The sequence below is a fragment of the Parasteatoda tepidariorum genome, chromosome 6, assembly GCF_982258835.1.
Source record: "Parasteatoda tepidariorum strain Cologne lab strain chromosome 6, Ptep-v5.0, whole genome shotgun sequence".
Taxonomy (NCBI): Eukaryota; Metazoa; Arthropoda; class Arachnida; order Araneae; family Theridiidae; genus Parasteatoda; species Parasteatoda tepidariorum.
The window spans coordinates 109770314-109795097 of NC_141760.1; the positions used below are offsets into that span (position 1 = coordinate 109770314).

The window sequence follows — 24784 nt, forward strand, 5'->3', positions numbered from 1 at the left end:
GGTTAACTTCTTTGTTGCGCTTTTAGCTTACCGCCCAAAATTTGCTTCCGTTTACCATAATTCGCGCTCACAACGTTTGAAAACGCCATCTAGGGAGAGGACTGGTTCCATGGCTTGACACTTCTCCCCTCCTATTCACAGTTATATAATAGAAACGTACTACGAAATTTTCCCTAATAAAACCATTATCTAGCCGCGTTATCAGCAAAAGAGAAATACTCCGTTACTAAGCAACTAAACTGAGAATATTAAAAAAAAAAAAAAAAAAAACTGGGGTTGGAATGTTTTTTTTTTTAAATAGTTAATAAAATTTGCATCGATTTATAAATTATTTAAAATTTTCCAAGATTTTAATCTTAGAACACATACACTTTTTATGAGGCATTACTTGCATTAAAGTTGTTTCTTACTTCTTTAAATATGAAGATTTTATACTAGGATCAAATTTGTATTATTTTAATTATATGCAGGGTTGTAGGGCAAATCACAAAAAAAAATCCCGTAAAAATTGTGAAATCTGGAAGAAATTATAATACACATTCACAAGGTTTTATACCTGTTTCTTTTTTTCGATATTTCTTTTTCCTTTTGCAATTGAAGAAATTGGAGAATGTTGCGTGACATTTTAATATAAGCTTGAACGTCAAAATAAAATTGTATGTCAAAAATGGTTTGTTCATTTAAAAAACACAGCAAACTGTTGCCTTTTGTACACATGTAGGCATTTACTTTTCATTACTCAAATAAATGAGAAACAATGAAAAAAAAAAGAAAATCGATAAGTTAACTTCATTTTTCGAAAAAATAGCATGCCGTTAGTAAATACTCGGTTGTCTTGTACAGAATAATGTTAATCAGCAGAATATTTTTATAATCTTAACAAGATTTAAATCTGATGGCAATAACTCTAAGTTTTCTTTTAATAAAATTTGACGATAATTTAAAAAGGAAATTTTACTTTAAACGAAAACCTAAATTAAAGTACTTAAACAATTCATTAGTATATTAATAAAAGAATAATATATATATATATATATATATATATATATATATATATATATATATATATATATATAAGTTTAAAATATAGAGAAAACAAGGGAAAAATTACAGAACAATGAAGAAAAAGGGGGGGGGGAGAAAAATAATAATAAAAATAACAAGAAACCGGGGGAAAAAAAGGACAAAAAATGTATCCGAGAAAAAGGACAAAAAATTTTAAGAAAATAAAATATTATTTTCAGGATTTTTTAAAAAAATTTTGTCCTTTTCTTCCTTTGGTTTCTTGTTATTTTTATTATTATTTTTCGTTTTTTCCCCTTTTTTCATTGTTCTGTAATTTTTCCCAAGTTTTCTCTATATTTTGAACTTATTTTATGAGTTCTATTTACTTGCAGCTTATGCGCAATAAATAAAACTAATTTTTCTTAATTTTTTTGTATTTATTTATTATGCTATATATATATATATATATATATATATATATATAGCGTAAGGAATAAGAATTTGAGAAATGTTAAAATATAATTAAATAGTTGATAATTGGTAAAATAATTCTGCGAAACACGCGAAAACAGGCAAATTAAAAAATTTATTGCAAGATTAAGACGTTGAAATGCTGATGAATTTTATAAAAGCTCATATTATTGTGTAAGATGTTGAGAAATTAAAAATGTTGACTATGTATTCGTATTAATAATTATAAAATATATATTGAAGAAATTGATAAATATATTATTCCAAATCTGTGCTTACGTTTATATATTATTAAAATTGTACTAATTATTGAAAGAACAAACAAAAAAATAAAATTTAAAAAGAAAAAGCTGATGAATAATCACATTCTATCAGAAACAGGCTTTTTTTAAAACTAGACATTTCTTGAATAAAATGTTTTAATCAAATCTCTTTATTGAATTACGAACAAATTTTTAGACAATAATAATATATCTATCATGTAATTAATATTATATCTATGTCAGTCTTACTGGTTTCTGGGGGTGATCTCAAACATGCAAATTATTTAGTGCTAACTGTTAATTAAGTTCCGAAATCAGACACGAAAACGTACTTTTTCTGAATAAACATATTTAAACCTATTTGGATTCTTAACCTTCAAAATATAGGGGGAAGCAGCAATCTGGAAAATATGGTCAACCCTAGTTCGATCAGAACAGCGATTCAAAGTTCGAACCCCTTAATTTTACCTTTTGCGTTTTCAGTCGTATTTTTAAAAATACTCAAGCAATTCAAAAAAATTGCCCTCCTTTATAAAACCCATTTACCAAAAGATAATTTTATGCAAAAAATAATTTTAATAATTATTTAATATTTTCTATTACTTAATTTAATTGTGGATGAAAAAATTTGGAATTATGAGGCATACATTTTTTTAATACCATATTAATCTACATGTTTTTCTATTGCAAAATCTAAAATTTCAACAGTTTTTATTCGGTAGGAGCCAAAAAAAATTTATATTAAACATTTTTAAAAAAATAATTTAGCGACAATGAAGATATATTTAAATGGGGCAATTATTCTTTAAATGTGGTTAACTTACGAGGAACTTGACTTACGCGCTCGTAGAGTAAAATTTTATTTATATTTTTTTCGCTATTAACTGATTGCTAATCCTTTTTTAAATTATAAAATAATTCGTTATTCAATAGATTTGAATAAAACATATTTTATTAAAGAATATTGCATTTTATAACAGCATGTTTCCGGTAGAATGTGATTATACATCTGCTTTTTTTATTTTATTTGTTAGTTTGTTCTTTCAATAATTCATACAATTTCAATAATATAGAAACGTATGCATAGATTTGGAATAATATGTTTATCAATTTCTTCAATATATATTTTATAATTATTAATACGAATACGTAGTCAACATTTTTAAGCATCTTAAAATTTCTTAACTTCTTACGTATCGTCTTAATCTTAAAATAAATTTGTTAATTATCTGTCTGCGCGAGTTTCGCAGAATTATTTTTCTAACTATTTAATTAAATTTTAACATTTCTCAAAATCTTATTCTTTACACTACCACGTATATTATTTCTCCAGTAATATACTAATCAATTGTTTTAGTACTTTAATTTATGTTTTCCTTTAAAATAAAATTCCTTTTCAAATTATTGTTAAGTTTTTATTGAAAGAAAACTTAATTATTTCCATCTAGCTGAAAGAGATCTTAAGAAATTAAAAATATTCTGCTGATCAAAATTTTTCGATGCAGAACAGTTAACTAATTACTTATTTATTGTTTTCGAAAAATAAAGATAAATTATTGTCCTTCTTTATTGTTTAAATAATGAAAAATAAATGCATATGAGTGCACAGCAAAAAAATACAACAGTTTGCTTTGTTTTTTTTAATGAACAAAAAACTATGGACTTACAATTTTATTTTGATGTTCCAAGTTAATCTTGCCCGCTAACTTTAAGAAAGTTGCTCTTTTTTTAAAAAAAAAAAATTGAAAATATTTGCTTAAAAAGTTATTGTTTCTCAACTTTAGCACAATTCAAAAAAATATTGTTATATCAGGAAAATGCTCAATATGCCTCGTCTTGTTAAACAGCCACTAAAATAAAATTTTTTAAAAAAATATTCCAAAACCATGCTATTTTTAGAATCATTATCTCAAAAATTGTTCTTTTTCTAACTTAAGGATTTTTCCTACTTAAATAACCTATAATAATAGTTTTAACACAACCTTTTAGTTTTAACCTTTTGAAGAAATTACGAATACAAATTTTGATCTAATATTTCGCAAAAAGGAGACAAGAATATTAATGATTCATTGAAAAGAAGTAGTTAATTTTTTTCGAAAGATTTTTTAGATTCTTTCGACTAGGGGTCATGTCATTCGACTCTAAAATTTCAAAAAAATGCAAAAATTACACGAATGCGTAAGCTGGTTTTAATTAATAATAAAAAAAGGACAAAATAGTCGACTGAAGAAGTTATCTTATGAGAAGAATGTGAAAGTTAAAAACTGTAACAATTGTTATTCTTGTTTAATTAGGGGTATTATAAACCAAAATTTTCCTTTCTTTAAATTATATTTTTTAACCCCTTAAAGATCGGTTACATTTAAGAAAACAGTCATAAAAGTGCCTATTTTTTTTGTATTTGATTAGTGCTGAAATCTAGTTTAAAATAAATTAACTATCTACAATTACCTTAAAAAATATCCTGGTACTGCTATCTGGTGTATAAAATGAGAAACTAAATGTTTTCCGGGCAAAAGAAATGATTTAGTTTTATTCTTATTGGAGCGTTATTACACTCCAGCCCGTCAATATCACGGGAGCGAGAAATAGCGGGCAAAAACTCAACCCGTCATTTTCACGGGAGCGAGAAGGAAGGGGTTAATAAACTAACGAAATGAGTGTGCAAACCATTCTTTTTACTACCAACCAAGTTTACTTAGTATCATTTGCAAATCTTATGAAGTGCATAATTCTCGAGCTCCTGTGTAGTGTAGTAGGATATTTTATACAATCAATCTATGAACTCTTATATTAGTAGGGAGCTAACTTCTTTAAAAATTCTTATTCGGAAAATTACTTATTTTACAAATGTTGCAAAGCATGTGTATTTTTAAAATGGTTATTCATATAATTTTCACATTGGCCAACAGTTTCTTCCTTGATGAATTAAAAACCATGACCCTAGTAAGCAGTGGAAAACTAAATCCTTATTAATTATTATCTTTTAACTTTTTAAATTTTTTTTTCTCTAAACTTGCTATTTGAACTCTATGATCCGCTGCAATATGCTTTTGTTGGAGTCAAAATATTGACATTCTTTATATTTTTCACAATTATCGTGCATCAACATAGTTAAAGAAATTAACATTTTTAAAGATTTGAAATCATTTTTCAAAGAACGCATCTCTAAAAATACTTCGACGAATCATAAAAAATAATTTTTCACAATTTATGAGTTAGTTTACCCTCTACATACCCCCTGAAATTTAAAATTCGATGCTAAAAATGATGAGTTTTTGTAAAAAAGAACAAACCAACTGAAATAAAAGAACTGACAGGAAAAGATATATAAAAGTTTGCTACACTACACTAAATAAATTATTTACATTTAATAATCAAAAATACAAATTTACAAAGCATTAATTTGCTTTATATAATTTTTTAATTTACAAACGAGAAGTTTTATGGCATTTAGCTAAATTATGTTTTACAATATTTGCACTGTTAAAAATGCTTAAAAGGTATCCACTTAAATCCTATAGGAAGAAATTCAGACATTTTAATTCTATTTATAGTTTTCTTTTAAATAAGCCACAGATTATTTAACCAATGAATATCACTGACTAATTGATCAAAAAGTTAAATTGTTAATTCAACTCAGTAAAACGTAAAAGAGTACGCATTTAGTTTCACATAATTTATTTTATTAAACATTTTTACCTTATATTATATGTCATATTCATAAATTTATAATAACTTTATATGTTATATTCATAAATTTATAATAACTTTGATTTTAGCATAAAATTTTCATACAAATAACGTTAGAACAGCTTTAAAAAAAAAGAAGATAAATTGAACGTTCAGATTTTAAAATCTTGGAAAATCATAAATAGTTTGTTAATCGATTCAAACTTTTTTTTCAAAGCATTAAAAAGAAAGCTCTGTTTTCCTTGCCTAGAAAGTAGATTCAAATATTTTCCGCTTGGTTGCTTAGCAACAGAGATACACAATGTTTTGCCGTTTTGTCATTCATTCAGTTTCTTTATAGTTGTTTTCAATTGTTTCACTATCTATGGCGAGGTAATTTGGCCTTATTTTTAACTTTTGCCATACATATAAATCTTTATTGCGACACAATTTTTTCGAAATGTTGTCTACATTAAAAATAAACTACTAAGCTAAAAAAAATCAATGTAAGGACTGTATTCTTTAAATAAACTTCCACACGTAAAGTAAAAAAGAATCCTGTACTAATTATGGTGTATACTATTATATATCATATTGATAAGAAGAGTAAATTATTTATAAAGCTAGTACTTATTATCAAATACACGACCATTAATTAGACCATATCTTTTTATTTTAAGGGTCAGAATTCCAAATATGTAAAAAAAAAAAATAATAATACATGTTTATTCAAAGAAAGTACGTTTTCATATCTGATTTCTTAACTTAATTAATAGTAAGCACTTATTAATAAATGCTTACTATTAATAAGTAAGCACTTATTAATTAGCATATTTGAGGTCACCCCAAGGAATAATTAAGATTGACACTTAGGTTGTAAAAATCCGATCATTAGAACGAAAGTTATTCAGGGTGATTCGTTTTTTTTTTGTTATCTGTACATAAAACTATGGAAAAAGATACGGCATTTCAATACGACGAGGAACTAATGAAAGCCAGAAGTTGCCGGTTGATTACGTTGAAGCCGCAAATGGCTTTATTAAAGTTACACATTCTTTGAGAATAAAATATTATTACAAACATGACTCAAACTATGGTGAGGTTTGACAAATCATAAGCTCAGACAAATAATGTTGTTTGAAAGAATACCAGAAGAATCTCCAACACCAGGTGCAGAAAGACAGGATATTCTACTGCACTAGGAGCAACTGCGCCTGGACATTAATTCCCGCATTTGTGATTGCAAAAGAACCGACTGGATGCATTCAACCTCGTGTGCTGAAAGACCTGAAAATACCAGACCACATCAAGGTCACCTGCTCTGTTGACAGATGAATGACAGCTAACCTCATGTAAAGTTTGCTAACGAAGATTTGGGGATTCAAATTAGGATGACGTTCAAAGGTTAAAATAATCTTGAAATGAGCCTCAATCCCTAGAACCTCGGGTCTCTCTGAAAAATTAAAAAGTTTGGATACCGATACAGTTTAAATTCCGGCAGGACGCGCAAACCTTTTGCAGCAAGCAGATGTTTCGTGGGTGGTGCCCTTTAAAAGTGCATTGAAAAGAGAATGGGTGCTCTTCATTAGGAATAAATAAAAGACTCTTGCCGGGAATTTAAAAAGGCTAACTCGGCAAGCTGGATGAAGACATGCTTTAGTGCGAATGCTTAGAGAATTTGCGTCACTAGGTTCTCGCATATGGGAACCCTGGGTGAACTGGTGTGGATTTAAGGCATTCAGGCTTTGGAAAGATTGATGAGAAGAGATTGTCAGCTACCACGCTAGGGATCTTGTGATTACATGCTGTATCCCCCCTTATCTTATCGGGATCTTAAATTAATTAACGAATAATTAACTTGCTAAGGAAATGTAATACTATGTGTTATTAATAAATTAGATGAAATGCTATAAGTTTAATAATACTTCAGCAGGTTAAATCATTGTTTCAGTATGCTTGCTTTTACAACAACATATCACAGTATCATTTCATATTAGCTGTATCTACTCTATATCACATCTAATTTCCAAGCTATTTACATATTAAACAAGTGTAATTAATTTTTTAATCACTATCAATTGATTCACAGTCATACAATTTACAACAAAACATACAATACTGTAACATCTTTTGCTACCAACTCTGGCAAATGCAACTTTACATGATTTTTTCCTACAATGGACTTCAGACATTTGCTTTTTCATTTATCATGCTTTAGCATCAACGTTCTTTGTTTATGCAATTTATTGACTAACTTTTGGATGTGACAATCGCTTTCGTTGTTTTTTCATTCATGCTGGTAAATGATAGTTTTCAGCATGATGAACAGATCATAACTTTGTCAAGCGTGTAACATTATACTTTTTATGGATGAATGAAACACTATCCAGACAGAATGGAATTTTTTTTTTTTTTTTTGTTGAGATTATATCCAAATGAGCTAGCACACCTGATATGTAGAGATATTGCAAGGACTATACTCATAAATTAGTATTCTCATTCTGAAGAGGGAATTTTGGTTTGACAGGTGGCTGAGGCCTGGCAGGTTTGACTTTTTCAGTAACAGGATCACAGGTTTCTTTTTGAGTCACAGGATCACAGATTCCTTGTTGTGTTCCTTCAGGAGCTCCTGTAGATCGAGGAGGTCTTTCGGGTGGCTTGTCTTCTTCTTTTTGATTCATTAAAAAGTCAAAGCGGTTAGTCTTTGATACAGAATTCTGTTCATCTTTGGTCACGTCTTCGAGGGAGCAGTCCGGCTGTTCCTCGGCATGAAAAATGCTGTCAGTACTGGAACAAAATTTTTGGGGCTTTGCTGGACGTTCCGGTGGAGGCACTGTTGGACGTTCTATGTGACTGCGAGCATCTCTGTTATACTGACCTTTGGAAGAGGGTCTGAGACACCTTCGATCCAGGGATAAAGATGAGTAATCTGGCTTTTCAGGGATAGCTGGTTTTTCAGTTGTGGTGGAATGGATGATTTTTGAAGAAGAGTCTTCACAATTTAAATCTATCAATGCTGCCGTTTTCTCCTTGGAAATGTCTACGTTTTCATCACTACTTTTTTGTAGTGGAGGAGGTGGAGCTGCAGGTTTTTTCACTGTCTTGGGAAGCAAACAAGGACTGGCTGTAGGATCCCTTTGGACGCTACAAAATAGAAAAAAAAATTAATGTAACATTGAATAAACCAGTTATGCAAAATAAAATTTTTTTTCACATTGTTTGATTTTAAGTACTATAAAAATAATTCCCTGATTTTTCCAGATTTATTTTATTTAACTTCCCAAATTTGTATAATTGATGGTATGAATTTTATTATCAAGTTTTCAATTATGCCTTATTCTTATACACAAAATATATTTAAAAGAAACAAAAAACAAAAAAAAAACACTCATACTTGATATTAGATTTTAAAATCTAACATAACATTGTTTGAAAAATTGATTATTACAATAATCTTTTTTTTTCTAAAAAAAATATTGGAGTTGGACTTTAGAGTATCAAAAACCTTTTTTTTTTTTTTTTAAATTTAAGTCATAATAAAGAACCAGACCCAACGGTAATGATTTCAAATTATTAGCCAAACTTCAAAAGTCTAAGCCAAAAGAAAATTTTAAAAATTTCTCACGATAAATTTTTTTTGCACATTGAAACCTTCAAATCATAATAGAAATTCAAATCAAGAGTCATTTTACAGTTGGGGAGGAGTAGCTGAACAATGAAGGAGAAAGGGTAAAAAAAAAAAGTAATTTGTAAATGAAAAATGTAAGTGTAATTTATCATCTTTGAGGATAACTTCTTAGATTAGAGCAGTAACATAAGGATAAAGGTGCAGCAACATTTAGTGCTTTTTTAGATTCCAACTATTTTCTAAATGTATAATTTCATTTCTAAATAAAACATTTCACTCAAGCCTTATTTTTTAATGAAAGAATTTTTACTCTCTTGCTTATTTTTTACTGTCGCAATGCAATAATTCAGAAAAAAACAATCGCCGAAGATGGTAAGTTATGAGCTTGAATACTTGGTTTGAATTATTTAATTCCGATTTAAGGGTTTTTATACTACTCAGAAATTTTTTTTTAAAATCAAAATTTGGGCGAGGGGTTTAAACACGTTTGTTGCCAGCTGAGTGCATGTGGTTATGCACAAAATTAATACTGATTTATTGATTATTTACTTTTTCACCCCTCGGTACGGGTATTTAGCTATTATAATAATAAAACAAGGTTTTACTATACTAATTTAAATAAAATATTGAAAATCTGCATTCAATTTATTATTTTTTCAATTGTTAGTTTCATTTGAAAATTAAATAGCTTAGAAATTAACCATCAACGGACCATTGCCATCATATAAGCTGCACGGCCCTCTTATATACTGGGTTTAATATTGTGTATTTTACAGAAAATTCATAGTTTTTTTTAATTACTCTTACTGCCATATTTGCCATTTATTTAATAAAAATTGCCAAAAAAATTAGATTAAAATTAGACTAAATTATACCTTGTGAGTAGTCAACTTGAAATACTTTTAGACCATTATGGCTTAATACTGTTATTTAAACTAGATTGCAATCATAAACTGTTTAAAAAATTGTTTTAATACGATATTTCTGTTTGGAAAATAGTTTCTTCCATTTGGATCGAATAAAAGCTATATCTTCCAGGGCAGTTTTTTTTTCCCTCTATGGAAGAAACTTGCCATCCCAGGTACATACATTTTTATAGGTATTTAAAAGCAAATGCTTCTAAATTTTTATTTTATTTTGTTAAAGCAGTTGGCAGTTTTTTTGGAACATTTAAAGTATTTATTTTTGAAAAACATCAAACTGAAATACAGAAAAATATGATTTTAAACTCTGAATTGGAAGAAAAAAAAATGAACTAAGATCAATTTGCAGCCAGTTCCAGATATTTTTGTTTTGAATTTTTCTGAAATATTTATACACACCTATTCGAGGAATTATTTCCATTCACTTCTTCAAAAGGCACTTCATCTTCATTTATATTTTTTGTCTTTTCACTTTCATCTGTAAATAAAAATACAAATTGCTTAGAAAAATATGGTTTACGTTTTGGTAGTTAACAGGGAAGTTACTTGCAACATTTAGTAAAGCAGGGTGCGTAGCCAAATCTTTCAACAAAAAATAAGCATCTTTTAAGTACTATTTAGGCACTCAAAAAATATTTTTAAGCACCATATACATTAACAAAATGCAGAATAATTTTCAAAAACTTTACATGATCATGATAAAATAACTAGTTTTTGACAAGGAACTCTTTTCATGATTATATTAACCACCATAAAAAAGATCGAGAGATTTTTCGGTTCGATTTCAGAGGGTGGAAAATGAAGCTTGAAACTGAGAATATCTTGCAAAACGCAGCAGAGTTGCACATGAGAGTGCAATAATCTCACCGGACCCAACTCACATGCAGACTCGCAAGTATTTCATCAAACCTGTAAAATGATTGAAGTTTTCTTATGCTATGGACAGACAGTATGCCGAAATAAACTGTGGTTGAATGAATTATGAAAGCGTTGAATAGAACAATGTGAAAAGCACCCTTTTGCATATTACGCATCGAAAATTGACATGGTAATGAAAAAAAATTTTCATTTTAGAAAAAGGAAAATTAAGCAAAATTAAAAACACCCCATAAAAAAAGCACCTTTAAGGGTTTTTAAAAAATGAAAATCAAAAATATGCACCTTTAAGCACTTTTTAAAAATGTTATGCACCATGTAAAGTGTTTGCAATCTACAGAATTATTTCTTTGTTATGTTTTTGTAACGTAACATTTAAATTTGGCAATGTATAGGGTTTACTTACCTGGTGGAAAAAACCATGGAGCATATGAGATGAGAACATCAACTATTGATGTGTGAAGACTAGCAATAGACATGTTCATTCTGCCCAATAAAAAACAAGAAATGTCTTTTTTAAAAAAAAAAGAAATGAGTATGCAGAAAAATACAATAAATGTCCATTATATCAACAATGCTTAATGGCAGATGGAAATGTCATTATTAATGAGATAGCCATTATAAGTAAATACACATATCTAATAAATATATAGATGTTAAAATAACAATTCAAAGATACATATAGTGCGGCTTTGTGGAGAACTCCTTCAGACTAAAAGTCTGGGGTTGTCTGATACTACGGTAACAAGCTAGAGCACACTTCTAATGGGGGTGGAATGGAGGAAAGAAGGTGCCGATTGGTTTACTCATGACTACCTATTCTTAATCAAAGAATGAAACTAATTTACAAATCCAGGAAAAAACAAAATAAAGTAAGTATTATTTAAATCAATAAATCAAAATAGAAAAGTGCTTAAAGCAGCTAAATCCAAGTTTTGTTCCATTTTAATTTAAAAAGTCAGAAAAACAACTCCTGCAGAAAACAAAAACCATAAAAATTTTTAAGATATGGGTGTTAGCAGGACAGTACTTCATCAGGGGACACACTGCCCGCTAACACCCAGGAGCCTTTCTGTTGTCAGTCGTGAAACCAAAAACTGGTAGTGCCCCAAGGCCCCACAATGGAAAGTCAAATACGAAAAATATAAATGTAAATGTAAAGATAAATAAATGACAAGGAGACACAAAGTAAGTCTTAATAATGACTTAAAAGTACACAAAATAAGACATAAGAAATGTCCACAAATAAGAAAAATAAATAAAGATAAAGTGACAAATAAATAAAGATGAAGTGATGAATAGCCACATCAAAATAACGACACAATAACATATAAATTGCCAAATCATTAAGACAAAACTATTCACCCCACATCACTTTTCGAAGTGTCCTTTCCTCGTAACCATAGTACCTGCCACGACACGAGACGGGTGTCTGGAGTTCTCGTGAAAGCCGCACTATAAATGACAGCTTTTCTGTTTGTTTGGAACAACTATTTGTTTTGAAATAAAACATATCTAGACAATTTTTGCCTACATGTACTAGACTGTACTGGGAGTTCTTGCAAGATAAAAAAAAAATTTGAAGTGCAACAGCGTGGAAAAGGCCAATGGTTGCTCAAACATGCTTTATTAACATAATGGGTTAAAATTGAAAGTAGGAAATAATGTGAAAGGATATTCGTTTCGAATTTTTCTTTACTGCTATCAAAATAAATAAAAATATCTTCTATTTTACTTTTTTCTCCATATAATAATTATCCTTCAAAAAGTGAAAAACTGTATTTTTCTCTAAAAAAATGTCATATCAATAAAGGCAACAGAAGCTTATCATAAACATACAGTTTCTGTATTTTTCATATTAACATTTTGTCAGTGACTTGGATAGTTGCCATAATACCTAGCTGTTTACTGCCTAAAAAAAATATTTACTGAAGTATATTTGATTGAAAGGAATTATTAAACTAGTAGTTACTAACACTATGCAGAAAGCATAAATATACAAAACAAAATGAGCTTATATGCAATTGGAAACAATCTTCAAAAATTTCAGAATTTTTTAAATTTTATTTTATGACACAAATGAATCAAGAGAGGTTCAACTTGCAATATAAAAATGCTTAAAAAATAAAATGTAAAATAATTTTTTATAAATCTAGAACAATATCACAAACATATTAATTTCTTTCCATAACAAAATGTCTGTCATTAGAAACAAAACACTGGCTTTCTGATTGGTCGCAAAATAGTTGTTGACAACAGAGACTCTGAAATACAGCTAAGTAGCACATAAGAGAAATATGAATTATGATTTTCCTTATCAATACTCATTAATAAGACTTACCCAAGAGTTGGTCCGTCATCAGAGGACAATGGGGACCAAATTAGATTGGGAGCCATGATAATTGCAAGATTTTGAGAGGACATTTTGTTCACATCCACATTTTCATGAACTTTAGCCAGAAATTGTATCACATACCTAAGAATAATTAATTCAAATAAACTAAAAACCCTGCACACGAATCAAATAAGAGATTTTAATTTAACAATACTACTATTTATTAAAGTAACATTATTTTATTTTAGTAACTGAAAGAAATATACAATTATTGAAACTGAAGGCTACAACAAACTTTCTTATTTAAAGAAAAAATTACTGCACATATGTCGGAGTCACCTTTTCAAACTCCCAAAATTTTATTGAAATCAAGGAGAGGACTTATACACTGTTAATAAAGTTGGACATTTGTTGATCATGAAATATAAATGTATTATAAACAATGAGATAGATATAGATAACTCTTCATCAATTTAGCCCTTTCAAATACTATTTTTAATATGTTATATACAATCAAATTTAATTTTTAAAATTGGCATAGTGCGCCTCAACTGAATCATAAGCTCTCGGCAATTTTGAACAAATTTGGACAAGCAATCAATAGCAAATAAACCCTACTCCAACTATAAGCAAATATTCTGATAAGCAGATATTTTTATAATACAACTGTGTCGAACAGAAATTGAATTGTTGCCCCACAGGATAATAGACTAAACAGAAATGGAGAAACACAGGAAGAATGAGGGTGGTGGTGGTGGTGGTATAGTAGATAGCAGATGGGGGGGGGGGTGAATAGTAGAAAATACAGAAAAAGTTTTCTTTCATTAGAATTAATCAAGGGTATGAGAAATAAACTGGTTTAGATGGCATGTTTTAATTCCAGTTAATGTTGTAAGTTAGGGATGCACAACCTGCGGCCCACCGACTGTTGATGTGCAGCAAACGTGAGTTTTTAGCAGACATATTTTTCCTTTTTAGAAAAATTAAAAAATTTTGAGTCGCAAATTTGAGTTATGACTTTCTGATGAGCTAAATTTGCATAGATTTTATTGTAAATCTTGACTTATTGTAAAACTTGTTTCTCGATGAAGGTGTAAAATAGGAGAAAACGCAAATTTTTAAACTGCTCGATGCTTGTAATTTTGCTTTAAATTTATTGTAGCTTACATGATTTCTTTTAGGAAAAAATGACAAAAAAAAAAACTTTTATATTTAAATTCATAAAACAATTCAATAATTCAAGTAGTAGTTCTCTAATAATTCAAGTAATAGTAATAATATAGTATAATACCAAATAAATATTGTATCTTAATATGCACTATAATAATTTCGTTTTAATTTTTGCTCAACTCCTATAAATTTTCTTTAATTAAAATATTTAATTCAAATTTATTTTACTGATTGAAATATGTACATAGCTTATTTTTCAACACACTTATATCCTGTGAGCATTATAATTTTTTTTTACGTTAGAGTTTATAGCATTTTTTTTTAAAAATATATATTTTCATAAATTAATTACTGATAAAAAAAAACTTTAAAAAAAAATACAAGTTTTATTTTTGAATGAATTCTAATAATCAAAAGCATTTAACTTTCTGAAAATATGTTACCAATTTTACAGATAAAATTATTTAGTGATTAGAACACCAATTTTAAGAATTATCATATTTTCCACCAACATGACTAGATATGTATGCCGCCCTTCATCAGTCAACCTGCTGTGCAAGTGGCCCTTCACTCAAAAAGGTTGCGCACCCTTATAGGTGAAACAGAGGGTGAAATAAAAGGAACAGTTGAAGGAGACCAAGAACTTTGCTTTCTTTAATCGGAATTTTGCAATAATCTAACTGTAACTTTGTGAGTGTTTTCCTAATGTTATGATTTTGAAAAGCTCGACTTTGGTGTTATAAGCTAGAACGAAAAAACTAAAAATTTTGTGTAATCAAAAATTTAGGGTAATGAAAAAAAGATGATATTTTAGTCAAAAGTAATAACTGTGCCAGTATTTCCTTTAATTCGTATTGCATGTATTTCCTTTAAATTATTTATGATAAATTTATTATGGATGCTTTATTTACATTTCAAATCATAGCAACCCAAAATAATTTCCCGAGAGTTTTTCATTTTCTCCCTTTCAAATTTGAGATTAGCCCTAAATATTTAACCGCAGATCTAGATTTAATATATTATTATTTATATTTTCTTGCAACAATCATCACTTACTTTCTCATTTGAATTTACACATTCTTAAGTTTTGTCATTTTTTTTTCACCTGTTGCAACCTTTTTTAATATTTTAAGATTTTTTATTTACCATAAACTGCAACATTATTATCCACAGAAAATAACTTTTAATATGTAATTTTTTCTTAATTTAATAAACTAGCAAACTCTTTGCTATTTTATGGGCGATCCTTCCTATCTATGCAAGCATAATTTACTTGTCTTCCTTTTTTAGAAATTGAATGAAGGCACCTTCTTTTCAAATATGGCAATTACTTTCGTATTACAGCTTCAAGAAAATTCTTCAATTCAAGAAAAGTTTTGAAGAACTGGAGTTTAAAAAAGTATTTTGAATCCTCCAAAAAATAAAGGGGGAAATGCTTTTTTTTTAAAATTAATTTTATTATGAGCAAAGATAATACACAGGGAATTCAGAGTTTTTCATAGTATCCAAACATTTGTGATATCTAAGTTGGACTATATATAAAGTATATGCTATACCACATTTCATACTATCTATTACCATCGTAAAGTGCGTAGTGCCTTGCAAATTAGCTCATTTTCAAGAAAATATAAATAAACTGGTATTTGTTTATTTATTTTTTGAATTTATATAGTGTGACCCAGACTTTACGTTTTTTGTCAGACTAATATTGAAAATGCATGATGCAGGTTAACGTAAAAATGGGATTAAAAAAAAATATGAGAATATTTTTCAAAAATTTATGTGAGCAAGATAAACTACTAGAAAAAATGTGTAATCTTACACGTTTTTTTACTTTTAGATACAATTTCAACATTATCCTTCTCAATATTTACTATTGTTTGCAAATTTGCTTAATGGATTACATTCGAATATGCTTTAGAACCTTTCATGCTCTCTAACTCTTGATCAGTTGCGGGTATAACCTCCAACCTTTTTTGCTCATCTTCATTGCTTTCATCACTATTATCCGGAGCAGACATTAAATCACATATTGCAGGAATTGAAGTGATCAGATGAGTGTGACAGTCAATATACACATCATCAAATTCAGAAAATCTTCAGACATGCAATTTTATTCCGTAGGATCAATATTCCCGTTGGGTACTGATGAGCAGTTAACCCCGAGAAATTTTATTTAAGCCCTCATACTTCCATTAACCACCTATTCTGTGCTTTGCGCATGCCACCACCCATCTGGTTTTTACTCAATCGGGAAATCCCCTGTCACAGACAAAACAAAATAGACATCCCAGCAAAATAGAATGTTACAAAAGCTTCAAACAGCTAAACCTATGAAACATCTAAATAAACGTGTCCACTTAAAAAAAAAAAAAAAAAAAGTAGAAAGGAAGAAAAAAAAAGAAGAAAGGTCAGAAAAAGTTTGTGCAAACTTTATAGGGAAAAAATGATTTTTATCTGTTTGTAAAACATTTAAAGCAGGATTTTCTTAAAAACTATTAAGCAAAATTCATGATATTTATCATTGTTTTTCACGGGCCAACAGAAAATGATGTAGACAGAGGGAAAACATACAACACGGATAACAGAAAACCAGGGTTTCACTGTATGTATAAATATATATAGACCAAAATATTTTCAAATTATAGTCATTAATAACAGAACTTGGGCTCAGATAGTTTCTTTTTTAAAATTAAAGCATGGTTATGGGATGGTTAAACAAGGTTAAAAGATGGAAAAAACTAAGAAAAAAACGTTATTGCACCTTAAATTTCTATAATTTGCTTCTGGTAATCTGTGCAGGACTTGCCAGAGAGCTTTTAACTTGGAGTCCAAATCTTGAATTCTGGAAGATAAAGAGATTTAGAATAATTAAAGAATATTTTTAACACAAAAATACGTTTAGAGTAACATAACAAAATGCAATATCAAATTCTCTTATACAACCGAACCTAGATAATTCAAATCTCTTTCATAAAAATACATATGCAAACCAAAATGTATGCATTATAAATTTACATAAGTTAATTAATATTATTTATAAATTACTCAAATGTAATATTTTTTATGCACTTTTAGGTACAATCATAAATAGTGAGTCGGAAACTAATATATACTATTTTCCTATTTAATTAAACTCAAACAAATTGATTAAAACTGTTTAGACATTAGTCTCATAACCCAGATTGGAAGCAGGTTTTGAACAAATCGCAGTGCGAGTTTTTTCCTTAAAACGACGGGCGATGGAACGATGGGGGTTCGGGCCCCCTAATACTTGGGAAGCCAGGGATCATTATTTTGAGAAAATATATCTGTTTTGTTTCCATATCCTTTACTTTTTTTTTCACTCTTGGTTTTTTTCTCCCACCCAAAAGCGGTTATAAATAGAGGAGGTCGCTACACAGAGGTGTTCTTTCTTGGAGGTTTCACTGTATTTGAATATTTCTAGTAAAATAACAGATTTTTTTTTTACATGTATTGTAATGAAGGCATAAATACAGTATTGGATTTAGAGATGGTCCTATGAGCTCCAACCTTAGAGTCTAGATAATAATTTGGAATTTGAAGGTTAAAATTAAAATATATGAAGTTATTATTTAAAACAAAATGGCAAAATGTGTAGAATTTGAAAATGCATGAGTATCACAGGCTTCAAAGAAAGTAACAAAACAATAAGATGCAACTTAATAAATTAACGAAGTAACGTAGGAGCAGGACAAAACCAGGAAATCTTAAAAGAGAAATCTAGAAAAATCCACCACTTTGTCACAAAAAAAAAAGAGAAAGAAAAACTAAAGAACCCTCTTTAAAATGAAATTTGTTTTACGAAATAAGCTAAATCAACTTCTTTTTATAAATCCATCTACATCTTAAAAACAGTTTAACAAAATATAACTAGAAAAAATGAAACTATCAAGGGGTTAGAGAAGAGCGCTTATTTACTTTATTGCAGCCAACCATTCATCATAAAGAGATGCAGACATCAAAGGTTCAGGAAGTTCTCTTAAGTAAGATTTCAAAGCACCTGCAAGTAAGTACAAACAAGATAAGTACTTGGAAGTAAGATTTTTTTATCAGGGATCAAATAATCAAAGGTTTTCCACAAGTTTTATTTTCTAGTATTTGTTGCTATTGTCAGTGCCATTTTAAATAAATCTTGTTTCATAATAGAAAATGAAATTTGTGGAAAATCCAGTATCGTTTTGACCTTTTTTTTTTTAAAAAAAAAAAAAAAAAAAAAAAAAAAACAACATAAAAACTACTTAGAAAATAGCTTGAAATGTTTTCAATTTTTAAGATATACAAAAAAAAATTTTTTTTTAATTAATTGCCACTATGAAAATAAGAAGAAATATGAAATAATAAGTTGTCACTATAAATATACGATAAAATTTTTTCTGCGTATGCGCTGTTTAAAAGAACCACTTTAAACACTCAATCGTGCACAATTTTTAAGGAATTTTTTTTCAAAATTCAAATCAATAATTTTGTAATTAATTTTAAATTTAGTGTTAATTGTATTGAATGTTTTTATAGCAAAAAATACATTAGACAAAAAAAAAAAGGTCTTTACAAAAATGTCCATATCTTCATAAATATTTGAGCGAGTTTTATGAAATTTTATGCTGTTATTACAAATAACATCCAAATAATCAATACAAGTTATAAGCTTACTGCTTGAGTTTTGACATTAGGTGTACCAAAATACTTGTTTTTTTCTTTCATAATTTATTGTCAGTTCCTCAAACCTCTGAAAGCTTTAAACTTTATTGCTAAATATGAAAAATCACACAAACTAAACACTTCCACATGGTTCCCACTAAATTTTTCAAAGAAAATTTTGAGAACTTTTCAATGACTTTCAAGGACCTAAAATCAAATTGTTCAAGGACCTATTCGGTATTACAATTATATGGTAAATTACATCCCAACTAGATTTTACAATTACGTTGAAGCAAAAATTGTATATTTTTATAGCACAATGCTTATCTGGAAACAACAAAAAATTATTTATTAAATTTATCATCTAATAATACAAATGGTTGATAGTTACATTGTTGTTTTCAAATCACCAGTGTTTTCACTACAGCGCGAGAACGCGAGAATCTCGCATATTTTTTTCTTTTCTCGCAATAAAAAATTATTACCGCGAGAAATTCGCGCATTCTATAAATCAATTTCAAAATTCGCAATTTCTCGCATTTTGGAAAAAGCTTCGAATTACGCCATTTAGAATAAAATCCGTTTCACTTTTCTTCCTGGATCTTTCATTATTTTAAACATCTGCTCCATTATCTAGTCTCCCTATTTACCAGTACTGTTCAGAAACTTTTCGAATAACAGAACACAACCACAGAACCCCTTTCAGAACACATTTCTCTGCAACCACGTGTTCACCGTAGGTAAGGTTTCTTCATGTAAGACGTTCAAATTTTTTATGAACTTATGTAAGATGGACAAATACCTTGTAAAGGCAAAATCTTCTGTGATGATGCACCAAAAATATTCAATGCTTTAAAAAATAGAAGACGTTAAAATGTATTATAATTAAAGAAATGATTTTTTTTTTCAAGAGTTTTTGTGCTTTTTTAGTTTTCAGAAATCTCACTTTTTGAAATCTCACCCTGTTTTTGAGAAAGGGTGAGAAATTCTCACCCATTTTTTTTCTATGATGAAAACACTGAATCACTTTGAAAAATTCTAATTGACTAAAAAACAAAACAAAAAACAAATAAATAAAAAAAATAAATAACTCCAATTGTCATAGGATACTAGCCAACATTTAAAAACTAACATCAGTGAAACCTTTCTTGAAAAATTTAATGAAGTGAATTAGAATTTATGAAATTGAGTGAATGAGTAATGTATATTACATTAAACAAGCATTGTAAATAATTGATAAAGTTTGTGTAATTGCATGGTTATTAAAATATAAATACTTCTTTTTAATATATTGGATCAAATTTTAGGTTACAGGAAATATATATAATTAAATAAAATATCAAAATATATCAATTTAACACATGTTTCAATTTTAATAACAAATTATCGATTTTGTTACTTCAGAAAATGAGCATAATAAAACATAAAATTTTTTAACATAATAAAATCTATTGGAGAACAATATTTTACAGAAAACTAAGACTAACCAAGCCTTATTTTCTTTAAAATATATCCATAAAATGGGATTTTTAAAATTTTGCAAATATGCATAATTTTCACTAAGCATAAGTTTTAAATCGCATTTATATGCACCTAGCACCTATTTATACTATATGTAAATCAAAATTATAAGAAAGGTGAAGCAAGTCTCAAAGATTACGTAAATCATGTATCACAATGTGTGATTTGTAAATTGAATTGTGGTTTATGTTTCTTAAATCTGAATAATATGAATAGCAAATGATACAAAATGCACAAACTAACAAGATGTAAATCACAATGTGTGATACATAGATCACTTCAATATGAATTCTGTTGCATGATTAGCAAATAGTTTTCATGTTAATTGTGATCATTATGATTCAAACTGCAATTTGTGATTCAAAAGGTGCTTAATATAGAACGGTTATGAGTGATTCATAAATCATTTTTACGAGAGCTGCAAGTGGTAATTCTTAAATCTCTCTTTTGTGAATCACAATGCGTGATTTGTAAACTACTAGAATGAAAATTGTGAGGCATGATTCTGAAATTACTTAAATACGCATCATGTTATATGATTCAGAAATAACTTTAATTGAAATCATGATGTGTGAATCCTGATGAGTAATTTGCAAATCACTTTAAAGTAATATTCAATATGTGATTCATTAATCACTTTAATTTAAATCGCAATTTGTAGAACATTTAATATGAATTCCGATCCGTAAATCAAGAATAAGTTTAATGTGAATCACGATTTGATTCATAATCAATGTAACCTGTAGAACTAAATTTTATTTATTAGCAGTAAAAACTAAATGTAAAATTTTTATTATAAATGATAAAAAATTAATTATCCTTTGTACGTGAATTAAAAGAACAAATAGGATAACAATATTAACCTGTCATAATAACAAAGTTAACACATTGAACACATTTCTAAATCGATTAAACACTATATATCGTTCAAAAACTATGACTACAAATCCGAAAATTTGCTAAAAATTTCAGCTTTCAAAATATCAGAGAGATAAACAATAATCTGGTGTGAAAAATCTAGAAAAGTTTTGCATCTTCTTTAGCCCCTTTTCACTTCAAGCATTTAAAATTGCATTTATCAGAGTTTCTATAATTTTCTTTTGAATTTATTTACTTTTTTATTGCTTTTTTGTAAGAAACATTAGTATTTCAATTCCTGAAAAATCAAGTACTTTTCAAGTACCCTATGGCAGAATTCAAGGACTTTTCAGGGCCCTGATTTTTTTCAACAAAATTTAAGGACTTTAAAGCACTGTGGGAACCCTGTTCTAAATTTACAAAATAATCCTTTAAGTATTTCTTGAGAAATTGATAAAAAATGACAAAAACTTAAATTGTCTCTTCCGTTATTGTAGGGTAGTGTTGGATATTATAGCATATAAAAATCAAATCAAAAATTATTTGTAGTTTACATTCTTTAATAAACACTAATTTAAATTTTTACCCCTATGGGACAAGTTGAGTTGTCTATTCTGTCAATTATTTAATGTATTTTTAAAATCATCCATTAGTTAAAATAAAAATTCCTAATTAGTTTATAAACAAAAATTTAAAAATTATGACCCCATTGCATTGCCTTTACCAAATATTCAAATTTTAGTCAACAATTAATATCACCTCACGGATCTCAGGTTTCTTAATACTTTAATTATCTAAAGACTGTGGTCCTTTTGTATCAAATTTATTAAACCAAGGAGCATGAAATTTGCTTAATAACGTTGACAAAAAAGTAGGAAACTATAGAAATGTTGCATTACAGTTTACTCCATTGTCAGACAAAGAATAAATGCAGTTTTAATGGATCTCCTCATAGCACTACTTACAGGACATGTTTTATATTAAATATGAACAAAAGTTTTACCAGAAACAGCATGAGGATCCCGTATAAATTCGGTGAAGTCAATATCTTGACCAGCATCAAAAGAACTCTGAAATATTTGAAAACTTATTTGTTTTTTGTATCATTAGTCAAATATTGTATTATTCTTTAAAACAAAGAGGCAAAAAATTTGTGATTTTAAATACTTTATTCAAACTTTTCAAACTTATTTCATTAAAATAAAGAGTACATTTTGAAAAGGTATGTAAAAAGAGTTCTTTTTCCTACTGTTAATAATAAGCAATTTTTTATAATTCATATTTTTAGCCTCTTTCTTCAAAGTTGATATATCAAACATTGACTACACATGCAAACAAAGCAAATGACGCAAAACAAATGAACAAATAAAAATAAAGAGAGGTCCACTCAGTGCTGATGAAACACGCCAGAGCGATTCTGAAAATGGCGCCTTCAGCTCAATTTTGGAAAAAGATTTAGAATAGAAAAATAATGATAAGTCATTTCCCCATGAATTGTTACATTGGTGTAGTCTAAATGCTGCATATTTTTTTTCTTCTTTTTATTTATCAGAAAATTATAAATCTATATCAACCCTAAATGTTGACTTAAGAAACATATGAAGAAAATAAATAACAATTAACAATTACAGGGGAAAAAGAAGGCTGCTAGTTTCATTAAAGAGAATGTCATCTCAAAAATTATAGAATAATTTAAGTGATATTTTTTATAAGTGATACAGATTCTATTATAAGTGATATTTTTAATAAGCAAAATCTTTTATGACATGTAAATGTATAAGTATAAGCATTTAAAAAAAATTGTGCTTTAGCAGATGCAAATGGTGTTATAGACTCTTCAAAACCAATGGTTTTCTGGTTTCCTTTTTGATAGAAATTGTCAAATTTAGCTTCTCTTGAGTCATTGTAGACATTAAATAGATTTTAATAACTTTTAATTTACTAAAAAAAGAATATTCATCCCTTGCTACAGATGTGGGATTGTTAACAAAATTCTTAAACTTACCAACAAGTTTGAAAAAATATCTTTCAAGTTGTCCTTATGGATGAACATTATGTGATCAATTGGAGATATATTATCTAATTATTTCTTGTATAATTGCACATGTAAAAAATAATATTTTCCATTAATTATATGCTATTTTGTTAAAAATTATTATAAAAAATGAGAGACTGTTGTCATTAATAGCCATAATAACACAGGTTTACAAAACTATGTATACAAATATAAATAAATAATTAAAAGAAGTCTTACTTTAGTTTCCCAGAAAATCTTTTAATAACTATTTTAAATATATATTTATTAAAAAAATTTGTCAAATATTTTTAAATTTTTATTAATATAATATTATTATAATATATTATTAAAAATATTTGACAAATGTTTTGAAGAATGAATCATTTTTTGTTGTTTCTAACATAAAATTATTTAATCTTTACTAATTATCTTGCCTCCCTTCTGTCATGTTTTGAAATAGCTCCCGCAAAAAAAACCACAGAAATTTAGATGAAAAACTTCAAATTACATTTTGAGACAAAATAGAAGTATTTCATTCATAGAATATTAAGGTTTATATCAATAAATTCATATTATATTAAGAGAGCATTTGACACATGGGTTCACACGTACATTGTGAGAAAAAAATAGCACTTTGAACAAACTGATTGAATTTTAACATATCAGAACTTACTCTTAATAATTTGAGGAGGTATATGCTAATTAGTTAGTGCAGACCATTACAAAATCAGACAAAATGCAAAACAAACATTAATGAACTACATAGCTCAATATTAAAAAAATCTAGGATTTTAGATTAATAAAATATTATGAAAAGATATTTTTTCTTCAGAGAGAATTTTAAAAACCTCTTGGGTCCTCCCATAGTATGTTAAAAAAATATTAAATACATATGTAAAAAAGTAATAAGAAAAATATTAAGAACTTCTTAATATGACAAAAAAAAAAAGGGGAGAAAGAAGAAATTGCAAATTTATGATACATATACGATTATAAAAACATATAAACCTGAATGTTTGTTTATCATCTTTAAATATTTAAATCTTGTTTACTTAGTAATGTTTATTTAAAGGTAAAGTAACGTCCCATTATCAATAGAATGGTGTAGGAAAATTAAATCACCTTGATTTTCTTCAATTTTATTGAACTTCCAGCTATACGGAGCAACCCCTAAAAGAAATAAAAATGAATAAGTAAGCCAATTAAAAAAAAAACAGGAATGATAGGAAAATTATATGTAACACAAACCTCCTCTAAAAGTCCATACTCTACAAGGAAAGATATGCAACTTTCTAAAACATGAGCGATGTCTCTATTCGTCACTCTCAAGTGTTCTTCCAGTGGGCAACCATAAACAGGCTTCTGTGGAAAATCAACTAGAAA

At 28.0% G+C, this 24784-nt stretch overlaps 1 protein-coding gene across 1 annotated transcript in view; it reads right to left on the bottom strand.

The window, feature by feature from the left end:
• Window positions 1–7313: 7313 nt before the first annotated feature.
• The window catches only part of LOC107448133 (rho GTPase-activating protein 17), a 38122-nt gene continuing 20651 nt past the window's right edge, over window positions 7314–24784 (bottom strand). The window contains exons 8-16 of the mRNA XM_087166453.1: window positions 24650–24777; window positions 24524–24571; window positions 22388–22454; window positions 18286–18367; window positions 17108–17188; window positions 13180–13314; window positions 11245–11324; window positions 10362–10440; window positions 7314–8555 (exon numbers count right to left, since the gene is read on the bottom strand). Coding sequence (XP_087022579.1) covers window positions 7892–8555; window positions 10362–10440; window positions 11245–11324; window positions 13180–13314; window positions 17108–17188; window positions 18286–18367; window positions 22388–22454; window positions 24524–24571; window positions 24650–24777 — 1364 coding nt within the window. The 3' untranslated portion in view covers window positions 7314–7891. The remainder of the gene's footprint in view (window positions 8556–10361; window positions 10441–11244; window positions 11325–13179; window positions 13315–17107; window positions 17189–18285; window positions 18368–22387; window positions 22455–24523; window positions 24572–24649; window positions 24778–24784) is intronic.